Here is a 12,779-nt window from a genome sequence, read left to right on the forward strand (position 1 = left end):
TTTGTTCTTATTACTGCCAACACCAGTAAATTTCTTTCATTACTGCATATTTCCTTTCAAAGTAAACTGTATATGATTGCTAAATTGTATGGAAAATGGGAATTTTAAACTCTCCAGAGCGTTGCCAAGTTAATGATTCTCCACAGATGTGCCAATTTAAGGATTCTGGTGATCACTTTGCTGTGGATTTTCAAAACAGTACATGTGCTGCATCAAACTTAAAATAAGAAACCAAGCATGACATAGTTGCTATAAAATAGCATTGCACTGAGAAATGAATGCCAGAAATAAAACTTGCATGATATACCAAGAGACTTCTTGAACATGATGGATGTTTTGTTTTTAATACTTCTTATTAAAAGTTTGCTATATTTTGGACTAGGTTAGGTTATGCACCTTAAGTGGAATGGCCCAGTCAAGAATGATGTTCTGATTTATATCTATTTGTGCTCATACGGTCATGCACATTCAATTAATCTGTGGCTTTAACAGAAGTGAAATAACACTGCAATTTCACTGAAAAAATACATCAGATTGGTGTGATGATCTTATGTGACAAAAAAAGAAAAAATCTTTTTCAAAATCATGAAACAGGTAAAATTTCATGAATGGGGTGTTTTTCTTTCATATTGTTGCAGACATAAATCCTTTTTTTTTTTTTAAATCATTTTTGAACAAATTCATAGGTTGACGAATCCAACAAATGTCATGTGCAAATGCCCTTACAGTATTCTTGATTGGCAAAATAAATCAAATTTTAAAAGCAGGAAAGAAATCTAGTGAGATGTATAAATAGAAATATAGCAATAAAAAGAAATAAGGAATCAAGTATCTTGGGATAATATCAACACAGTTTTAGATAGTATCTCACATAAATCTCTTCTGAATATTTCTTCCTAATATGAATTCCTTAGAATCATACATATGACTAAATAATACCTGATTGCATACAACTTGATTTCATTAAAGCAATTCCTTTTCAGTTGGTAATTTATGCTTATCTTGGCTGGGTATAATGTGTTAATAACAGTCACTTTGGTAAAGCAAGAAAATGCTTTGCAATAAAAAAAATCTTGCATTTTTTAATCTTTCATTATCATCAGACATACCGTACATAAATCAGTTGAATTGTTTTCTCGAATAGTATCATACAACAGATACAGAAACTGTAGGGCGATGCCAATCAAATCATATTGTACTCTGATATTCAAACTTGCATGAGCTTTAGTGAATCTCCCTGACATATCATCCTACACTGAATATAAACTACACACTATCACATTAAAGCATTAAGTTTCAATGAGTTGTTCAATCAAGGGCAGTTGGAATTTGTTCTATGCGACATTTTGCAATGTCATGTACATATATACAGAGTAATCTACACGGCCTATTCAAATAGACCCATTCGCTTGCACACATTACACTCGTCATACTTCTAATCATACACTGAACATGAAACATTTTTATATGTACAGAATATCAAGATAATTAAGTCTTTTCCTTTATAGTTCAACTTTATAATACCTATATACACTATGCTACACCATTCAACATCCCTTTCTACATCTTTCAAACTCTTATAGTACTGAGTGCAAAATTAGATGTTGTTCTACCATACTCGTTTTGTAACAGATTGCGCAGCCTCACTCGCTCACGACAAAAACACTAACATAATGCCAAAAGCTTCATGAAAATTTAATGGCAATAGAGAATATGTTTAACATCTCAAAGTTTTGTGTATTTTCTAGGAAAAGAGCCATTTATGCACCTTTTATTTGCGTTGAACTACACCAAAAAGACAACTGTGAACAACGCAGGCTTGATCTTTATAAAGAGCAGTTTATCTCTCATTCAAGAAAACTGTTAATGCCATATGCTTGCATAGCTATATGTTTGCAGTATCTAACAATGAAAGCAGTAGTATCATTGACCTACAACTTAGCACCTCATTTAAAACCAACTGGACTTTTTTCAAATTCCTGTACCGGGGTATCCAGTCATAAAATATCTCCAAAAAAAATTACAGAATTTTAACATGGATCTGCAACCTACTGTATCAATTGCTGTGAACCTATTGCTCGTCCTAATGAAAGCATACAAAAAATTGCACTCCTTTGCAAAGAAAAAATTGTTCGACACAATGAATAACAAACAAATCCGAGAAAGATTATTGAAAATACAAATATGGGTATAAGCAATCCACGTCCATCATCACACACTAACAAAAAGAAAAATCATTACAAATCAAAAACTATAAGCAGCACTGTTGGAAAATAAATTAATTGTTGAGAGTTGCAAAATAATGAATAGGCTGTAAACTTTTCAAAGGGCAAGAGAACACAAAGAAGAATCAAAATGAGAAGAAACTAACAAAGCACATTCCTCTCAAAAAAATACAAATATATAGATTTTCCCCTTTATTATTTTTCTTCCTTCATATTATAGAATCTTTCTGAGCTAAGATGAAAATGAACAGACTAAATTTATGAAAGAAAGTAATTGTCAAGAGTGGCAACATATCCCAGAACATTCTAGGAAATTCATTGCTACAGTACGCAGTCTACAGATCGAAAGTGGTATTGGCTAATTTGTCTTTTTCAAGTAATTTTGTCAATATGATATGTCATTATAAAAGAGAGAAAAATATGCCACAAAGACTTCAAAAAAAAAGAACATTTACTTTTGGGCACCCAATAACTTTCAACATTTCACCACCAGTTTATAATATGGCAGCTACAATTGTAAAAATATCAGAGATTTTTGTGATAACACTAATTGTCATTTTTACATCATTTTCCCAAAGGAAAATTTTTGTGTCTTCTATTTATTTTATTTTGTTGTTACCAAAGCGTCATCAAAAATTGTAAACAAATTTTTCGGCATTATCTCCTATGTATTAAGATCACATGCTCGATCTTTTAATGAAAATCATAAGTCAGAAAAAAATGGAACCAGTGGGATTCGAACCTGCCATCTACTGCTTTCCGGGCAGCGACTTAACCACCAGGCTATTCTGGTTTACGGCTAAATCACGAACTGGAATTCAAATACCCTCGATCCTTTAAAAGTGTCATCTCAAATCCCATAAAACTGGGCATATTACTTACAACACTGAATAAAGCAACAATACATTGCGGAAGGAATGTGCTTATGGCACTAACATCTATTTGGTCTACGATATGTCAAATCCACGTTTGGTCGCTACAAAATTTCTGAATCTGGGTATAAATCAAACCTTTTAGTTTGAAAAAAAATTAACTTACGTATATATATTTGATAAACTAAGAGGCCTACTAATATAATGTTGTCAGTATCACATTGCAAATGAGAATGATGATTCTACTTTGGCTCCATTTTAATACTCAATTCACAGTTCGCTTGTATCTCACAACTGATTGCTTGTTATACTGGCTTCTTTTCTTTCAAAATTTAAATAGAATCACTTTTAACGATCGTTGATCATCAAAGAAGAGTTGTTGCAGAGGCATCAGAAAGCAATATCAACAGTATGTAAATATATGGAGTAGATCAAGCATTGTGCCTAGTGCAGCAATATGAATTCTATTCATTATCGAAATGCTTACACCATGCTGAAGCAAGATAGCCTCTAGCCAATTTGGACCTAATAATATTTTGTGCAGGAATGTTGTTTTCTCTCATCAGTTATTCACATAAGATTTGATATAATTACTGCTCCAATACATTGCACTATCTCTTGCATGTAACTTGAGCATTTTAATGATACGGTAGCTAATGATAAATATTTTTGTCATCAAATATCTCTCGCATACCAAAATACAATATAAAGACACTTTGCCTGGATGAAATCTGGTAAAAAAAAGGACAAACTTGCACCATATAGAAGTCATCTCACACACCAATCTCTAGGCATTATTTAAAGTATGCAAAGAAATATCTTGGAAACATTGCCTTTCAACATTTGACCACAATCTTTTATACAATCAGAACTGCCCTACTGAAAAATTGCAATTTCGCCACCAGAACATATAATGAAGATTGCAATATATAATCTTTCCTTGCAATATTACTTGAAGATTACTCTACTTTTGCTAAGTAGAGAGTGAACTTGGTATATCAAAATTCAGTTGAGGTAACATAAAGTTCTGCACGAGCTTTTGACTGATTCCACCCATCTTGTTCACAGAGAGTATTGCAAAGGACCACTAAGCCATTCCGGTGTTGCCAGATTGTCCACAGGGATGTATGAAAGGTACAGTTCTACCTTCCAGTATCGCTTGCTTGTCCACAGGGAAACATTGCAAGGTACAGTTCTACCTGCAAGTGTCGCTGGGAACAGTCACTTCCAGGAAAGAAGAAAAGTCTTGTGCAGCTGATCGAGAAGTGTGCAGGACAGGTATGCAAAGTTAGTTGGTTACCAACCAAAAATATTAATCCTCACAGGAAGATCTCTACATACGGTCGCTTCTTGTAGTATCTTCATCTAAGCTCCATGAACATTCCCACTCTTTGTCTTTCTCACACATACAAAAAGTACAATGGTACAAGCAACACAATCTCCTCTGTGCTTCCACAGTATTCGGCTAAACTTAGAGCTGCCAGCTTTAACATTTACCTTTCAGAGAGAAGTTACTGAGGAAAGAGGGAGATTTTACTCGATTACACACAATCCAATGAAAGAAATCAATGTATGAATCAGGTAGATGTTGACAATCTGCAGTTTTTCCACTTAAAAATCTGTCAATTTTCTGGGGGTCTCTCTGACTATCAGGGAGACTCGGCAACCCCCAATGGACAACAGTCTCCTTCACAGACTTTATAAATCAAGATTAAACGAGTCTGATGAGAGTTCCTCGACCTCATGTAGGTCTACACCTGATGATCCACTCCGCCGTCGGATTCACCCTGACCAGCGCCATCATGTTCGTCTCGGGATCCAGACAGCGCTCTCCTGTTATGAAAAAAAAAAGAGGAAAGTGAAAGTAAGGATCAAGTGTTGCTCAGCATACAAGAATTAAATAGTATTCAAAAATCAATTTTAATCAGATACTTTCTGTATTTCAACAATACAAGTATATCTACAAAAACACTTTCTATATTATATGGAGAATATTACATATTCACCATATCAATTCATGTCACTTGGGATGTGATTATTCAACTCCCCAAATTCGAAGAAATCTAATATAAATAATATCATCAGTAATCTTTCATTAATTTGTAATTCATATTTTTTTATGGTTACAAAAATATAAATTGCATCCATATAGGGAATATCAACAACTGTACATCACATCAGAATCTCTAAAAGATTATCCAGACAAATCAAATAAAAATTGTGGGGGCTCCTTATCTAATTAAATTGAGCATATTTATGATTTATGATTTCATGCATGAATTAGAATATTCAAATCATGATTGAATTTTTGACGGTAAATGACCACACAATTTGGTTAATTTCATATTTTTGGTGCTGAAAGTCATATAGGATGCGCCCTCCACACTGTGCAATAGGTTGAAATAATATGGCTCTATGAAAGAAACTTACAATCAGCACTCCATGCTCAGTACTTTCGTAGGTACCTTAAAAGGTCATATTCATGGTTTCGCTACCAGTAAGATTTTTCTGTGATTTTTAAAACCCCCACTGTGTTATCTATAGACACGGGCAAGAAGGAGGGTACAGTAAAGGCCATAGTGGAGCATCGTGGCCCAGTCTCCGGACTTTGAAACAAAGGGTTGTGGGTTCAAATCCCAGCCATGGCGTAATTTCCTTCAGCAAGGAATTCATCCACAGTGTGCTGCACTTTACCCAGGTAAGGTATATGGGTACCGTCAGGAAGTAATTCCTCAAAAAGCTGTGTGCACCTGAATAGGTAGCCTAGCTTAGCCGGGTAATAATAATAGCAGGCCCCCTGGGAAACTGAAGTGGCTACCCTGGATTAATTTTACCGTTATTATTATTATCATTATTATTATAGCTTTATTTTACGTTAGTGGGAAAAGAATTACAAAAATTTCAACTTACCTATGCTACCCCCAACTTCATATAGATAGAACTTTGGTGCTTTACTTGAGGTGATGTTGCTAATCATATCATAACTTGAATTCCTATCAGAAATAATGACAAAGGGAGAGAAAATTATCAAGTGATGTTAGTGATGTTATAAAAAATTTAAATCCCCAGCAGAAATGAAAACTAGGGACTCTTTACAGAAAATATGCAACTCTAAGAATCAAACAGCAATGCATGAATTGAGGACTTGCACTTCATATTTGAGTTGTGTTGAAAAAGCAAACCTTTGCTGTATCAAGTAAAAGTTGCTATTATGGTAACTTCACCATCCATTGGTGACTACCCTTGTGACAATGCTAATCAGCCAATCGAAATCAGTGATCCCATGTAAGTTGCCATTGGATGTAAAAGTCGCCATGAATGATACAGAGAAAAATTTGCTTTTAAACACAGCTAAAAGATCAAAGACAAGTCTACGAGAGCAACTTTCTCTGATTCTGATTGGCCGAGAGGCACTGTCACTACAAACTGTGGGATAAAACGCCAAACACATCTTTAATGAAATGCTCCCCTGGGAAGCATTTCAGGAGAGGACTTGCCGGATGTTTTTATCCAGCAGTTACCACAGGAATTGTGCTTCTCAGGTACTGTATTTTATTACTTCTAATTGATTGTGCTAAACTAGTATGGACCCTGTTTCATAGAGACTTACAACTATGGTAACTACCAAGAAACCTTGATTGTGATTGGCTGCTGACCCCTATTACCATGGTAATTGCCATAATGACAATGTTACAACAGTTGGAACTCTCTTTACAAATGAGCCCCTGGAGGGAAATATAGAGAATCTACATCGAGAATATTCTTATTCTTCCTTCTTTCCAAAATGAGATTAAAAAAAAAAAACATTAAACTTCTGGGCTCCATAACATAGATTTGCAATCAATTGTTGAATAATATTAACCAATCAGGATTATGGTTGCATGGGTACTTTGTTCAAAACACTAACCAGGAACCAATCAGTGGCATTCTTTCATATCCTATGTCCATTATGTCCATAGCAAATCTTTGTGTTACAGGACCCTGGGATCACTTAATAAAAAGGTTATTTTCCATATTTTGGGCACAAATCATCCTTTCCCCAGTAACAATGTTTTCTTCTCTTTTTCAACTGCCACGAACCTCTGCATTGATTTCTTTCTACTCCGTCTCTTGAGGCTATTCCTCTTCATGGGGGCTGGTTCGATACTCGTGAAGGGCGTGTCCTCGGTGAACTTGGCGACGATGTCTCCCGCCGTGGTCCTCTGGCTGAGCTGTATCGTCGTGAGGACCTTCTCCACCGAACCGGGCGTCTGGATTCGAATGATACCTTCTTCAACCTCCTGTATTAACACATTAGGTGAAAACTTTGTTTTAGAGCAACCAAATATGCTTACGAATACTGACCACTTCATGTATTGTGAAATCAACGACAGGGATTTCCCCTCATTGAACTATGTGGTGTAATGTGAAGTTATTTATCATGAATGATACTCATCTTTACTGGCAATCCTGATCCTATTGGCTACATTAATGTCTCACTGTATTTTTTCAATCACTTATTATTGAGGTAGTGCATAAATAATGCATATGCATGAGTAATCAGAAGTGGAGGGTGGAGGTTCAGAAAAAGAAACGTGTGTATGAACGAAAACATTTCAGAGCAAATGTATGTATGTATGGTCAAAATATCAGGAAATCATGAAATACAATTTTCAAAGAATAGTACTTTGGTAATTTATGATTAATATTTGAATAGAAAGTTTCTTGTAACATTAAAGCCAATTATGAATCAACAAATGTATTTAAGAGGGGGAAGTGAGAGAAACAGAGAGATAAATATAGAGAGAGAAGGGTGGAGGGACGGTGTTCATTGTTAACTTCCCACGTGAATCCCTTGTTACAAAAGTAAATGCCTTAAACATATTTTTGTTAGTAGAAATGTATCCCAATTAACCTTACAAAACAAAAAAGTACATTAAAAGGATGTTAAATAGTTAAAACATGCATCTTTAATGAACATTCTGGCTGGCTCACAAAACTCATACAGTAAATCATGCAGCTGAGTAGATTGCTGGTTGGTTAAATGCATTTTGGCGCTGCGGCTTTTCTCAGAAGCTTTTATGCCTTTATAAGTACAAGGTAAAAATTAGCTCCCTGTCCGTTGGAAAATACTCAGTTGACAAAAACTTGCAACTCAAAAGTAGAAAAACAAAAACAGCAAAGAGCAAAACAAGACTGATACCATCGGTTATTTGTACTCTTAAAGTTAAAGGAAAGAAGTTAGTTTTATTAAAAGACAGAAAAGTAATGGCTAAAAGGAGAAATGAATGATCAATATTTCATATGAACTTCACGTAAACACATACGATTTTATTAAAAATCATTCATACAAATAGTGACTCTGTGCATTTGTGTTTCCTATACAATTGTATGCATTGATAGTTCTTTTCCTCAACCATAGCTCATTTTTCAAAAATAATCAAAATACTTTGCAGTTTTGCTTATCATTTCATGCTGCTAGTGAACTAGCAGCATTAGAACCTGGACTTAGATTCCGTGAGACCTGATATGGTTCACAGTTCCATTAGCATAGCTTAACAAAACAAGGGTTTGCTTGAAAATAAAGAGTTTCATTTCATATGTCATGCATAAATGTTACGAGATGAATTTAGATGAGCATATAGAATCACATAGATCAAAGAAATATTAAAACATAGATGGGCAATTCCATAAAATGATCAACCTTTTTGTACGTCCGACCCCCAATTTTCTCAAGCCTAACTGACCAAGTCAAGGTCAATTACACAGCATTACAGACTGTCGAAAGAACGAAAAAAATCAGAGACAAAAAAGTTAATGAAGGTCCCTCATATAGGGGGTTGGATGTACATATTTTATGGAATTGTCCAGATAGGGTTAGCAACAATGACATAGTATACATGTACGTTATGAAGAAGTTGTGAACAAAATAAAGAAGGAAAAAGTGATCAAAAGGATGAGAGAGTTAATAAAAGAAGTTGAAGAAATCTGTCAAATAAAATAATACAAAGTAACAACAAAAAATATCATTATTACAAAAATCATATCATGCCAAGTGAAATCATAAAAGTAGCGACAAATTAAAGTGCATTGCATGCTTAAGATCGATCGAAGTGCATCCACTTTGTAATGCAAACACAAACATGCAGCGTAAAAATTAAAATTGAGGTTAAATCATCGACAAGTTGTTTTATTTGATGGCAACATGCAAAGCACTGCGCCAGGGTTCTGCAGAGCTTAATGCATTGTTAGGCAGGGATGCATTTTAAAATGCACAATGCATGTAAAAGTTTGGGTGTGTTTGTTAACCTCATAGATGCCACTCCTCTTATCTTTGCTTCTCTTGAATAACGTCATGACCTAGATAGAGGGGAGAGACATGATGGAAAGATAGAACAAGGTAGATTCTTTTTTTGTCTAGATGGATGGATGGATGGATGAGTTCAGAAAGGAGATATTGCTTCACTCCTTATAACAATGAAGTATAAAATTAAAGAGATTTGGAAATCTGCCATGTACCTATTCATGATGGCATGATTTAAGTATTTTATGATGGGTGGGGAAAGGAAAATCACAAATCAATAAACTGATATATGATTAATGTATACAGTTCTTTAAAAGAATTCCAATTCTAAAATAATTTTAAATTCTAAAATAACTACCCCTTCCAAGTGACCAGAGAGAACTTTTAACAATTGTCTCGATTATGAACGCCACTAACCAATTAACCAAATACTGAATACAGCCTAGGAAATCACTTTCTTGGTATTGCATCACGATATGATCCACATTTTTTAAAGGTTTTTAAAGGTTGCTACACATAAAATGTTTTAAGTTACAGATTTTTGCATGAATATGACACAAATTTGTAAATATTTCACTTCATGAAATCAAAAGGAGAAAAATCAATCTGGTATAAAGTCACTCTTTTTTAAAACACTTGACCAATGTTCAATCTGTGAGCAACGGGACAGTAGGGAAGCACAAGGAACATCAAATAAAACAAGTGAAAAGGAAACAGAAGGGGAGGGGTACATGCTGTTACATTCATTGTAGAAAAGAAATAAAATATTTGCTAGACACACACACAGCAGTGGAACAAAACCTTACAAGAGCGCACACATAATATACACTTCTAAAAAAAAATAAATGGTGCTACATTATCACAAGTAGAAGAGTATGAAAGGCAGATAATTTTCCTTGTGATGTTGGTTCAATGTGTTATTGAGAGATACCATAACAATCAAAATTGTCTCATTTCAGTCAAATACCACTGATACATCCACTTGTATCAATACTTCACAATTACCCCTAAATAAAAATAAAAGCTTGAAAAAAAAACACTCTTTCAGTAATTAATCTGAAAATCCAAAATTGTCAAAATTCCTCAAGAACTATATGAACCTCAACTTCTTTAAGATAATGGAATATACATGGTTTAAATACAGCCCCTATGAATTTTCACTGCATTAATCCCAAATCAGCCCATTAGTGCACATGTACTATAAGCCCATGTGTATATATACAGATATATACAGTATATACATTTGTACATGGATGGGTGTATAGGCACACACACATATATGCATAGATATAAAAATTAATGATTGGTCTACAGACCTGTTTCATATATTTCCATTCGGTCTACTCCCATATGGTCTAATCCTTCTTCTTTACCATCAGGTTGTCTACCAACCATTTTGGTATAAATTCAGTTAAGCTAATTTACCATTTTGTCTAATTTCCAGTAAGGCTGTATACCCGTTTCATCTACATTGTTTAGTACCCACCTGGTCAAACACAATATCCTATATGGTTCAATGTGCCATTTATGAACCAAATTCTTTATTTGACAATGTAAAAACAATATATGAAAAGACAATGTGGAAATCAGATCAATTGGATTATTGGAATAATTGAGAATTAGTCTGTACAAGCATTAGACCAAGTGCTGTGTAGACTATGGCATACCAAAGGGTAATCAGACCAGATTGAGCATAGACCAAATGGGATTAGCCCATGTGGTATTAGATCTTTGAAGCAGACCTACTGGTTGTAGACCGAGTAAACATAAACTATGAGTTTAGCCCAATGTGGTTATATAGGCCAACTGCTTGTATGAGAAAGTGAATATATAAACCCCAAAGATATTGGTGTGATAAGGAGGAGTTCTTACTGATTTGGAGTCTCTTGCTCTCTTCATGTCAACCTCATACATCTTCCGCACCTGCTCTAACATCCTGAATGGAACCTGGTAGATGAAGAGATAGAAAGCAAAAGAAGATGAAAGATAAAGTAGTGATAAAAAGTTATAAACCAAGACACCAAATCAGAATGGAATAACACAATTTGCCTGATTTTTGCAACCTATTTGAGTGAATGATTAATAATACTGCAATACGATTAGAAAGATGAAAATGCACTGAAAAAAAAGTTGATTCATGTACCACTTCTAGTGCTATATGCTGTACCAACCCTGAATAAAAACTGTGCAACTTGAAATTAATCATTTACACTCTCTGAATTGGCACTGCCATGAAAAAATTGAAATCACTGCATAAAGCCGCAAAGTGGTAACTTAAAGAAATCTTATCATTTATGTCAATTTTTATTTTAATGTAATGTTATACATTGTATCCATATTTGATATTCTTCAGGAAATAAAGAACATTTTGAGAGGGAAAAGTCTTTTAAAATCTTCAATTTGAGGAGTAATAGCAGGTTCGTATTCTCTCTCGTAACTGATTTAAAATTATCAAGAAAGTTGTGAGCCTCTGCATACAACCATGCCACCAACCATCATACTAAAACGGAAATACTACATACCACCCACAGGATGTTGTGGTATTTGACAAGCATGCGCATGATGTTTGACGTCCCCGCCGCTATGTGAAGCTCCGAGTAGTCAGGTGACTTCTTCCTTGAGATGGCTCGTCCAGAGAACAGGTTGGGTGCCATGATCATGGCCACGTTGTTCAATGACATCTTGTTCTGTGACTCGTTGCTCACCACGCGACTTAGGTATGAGAGTAAGAGCTGAAAATAGATCAAAGATGACAGGTTAAAGCCATTAAAAGATGGAAAATGTTTATATAAGGCGATCGATGGATAAAAGTGTATCGTCAGAGTGGTCACAATGCCATTGTTCATAGAGCCTCAATTTATTTATAACAGTAATTCAATTAGATTCAACATCACATTATTTTCCAGTGTGGCACTTTTTTTTGCTCACATTTTACAATATCAATTGTTTTACATCGACTTTAAATACCGTACATAGATGCATATAGTGTATATTATCATACAGAATGCTTAGACTAAAAAAAGAGAGTAAAAAGAAAAGAGCAAAAGAAAACTACAGGATATTATCAATAAAAAGAAACTTAAATATTTAAGTGATGAGGATTGCCCGGAGGGGAAAAACACTGGATTGACAAAGAACTTGAAAATGCAGAAGGGAGATTATTATTCAGGTGGCAGGATTACAGTGTGTAAATGAACCAAAGGAATAACCAATTAAACCACAAGACAAATAATTTTACACAAGTCCAAATCTAGTGACCTTCAGATATCAGAATGAGATGCTGCTTCTTAATAGAATTCTTAATTTGTTCCAACAACAAATTACTGAGATAATTATGATTTTGTAGACAAAGGATAAAAATATTTTGAAAAGTGGAAGCATGTCAAGATCAGGTGTAAC

General features: G+C 34.6%; 1 protein-coding gene across 2 annotated transcripts in view; it reads right to left on the reverse strand.

Moving 5' to 3' along the window:
* Positions 1-3,993: 3,993 nt before the first annotated feature.
* The window catches only part of LOC121420241 (rho GTPase-activating protein 18-like), a 122,304-nt gene continuing 113,518 nt past the window's right edge, over positions 3,994-12,779 (reverse strand). The window contains exons 10-15 of one of the 2 annotated variants that reach the window (XM_041614821.1): positions 11,903-12,112; positions 11,253-11,327; positions 9,386-9,436; positions 7,178-7,377; positions 6,008-6,090; positions 3,994-4,930 (exon numbers count right to left, since the gene is read on the reverse strand). In XM_041614821.1, the coding sequence (XP_041470755.1) occupies positions 4,839-4,930; positions 6,008-6,090; positions 7,178-7,377; positions 9,386-9,436; positions 11,253-11,327; positions 11,903-12,112 (711 nt within the window). In that variant the 3' untranslated portion in view covers positions 3,994-4,838. The remainder of the gene's footprint in view (positions 4,931-6,007; positions 6,091-7,177; positions 7,378-9,385; positions 9,437-11,252; positions 11,328-11,902; positions 12,113-12,779) is intronic. The other variant, XM_041614815.1, reaches the window with a different exon arrangement.

Source organism: Lytechinus variegatus, chromosome 1, assembly GCF_018143015.1.
Source record: "Lytechinus variegatus isolate NC3 chromosome 1, Lvar_3.0, whole genome shotgun sequence".
NCBI lineage: Eukaryota > Metazoa > Echinodermata > Echinoidea > Temnopleuroida > Toxopneustidae > Lytechinus > Lytechinus variegatus.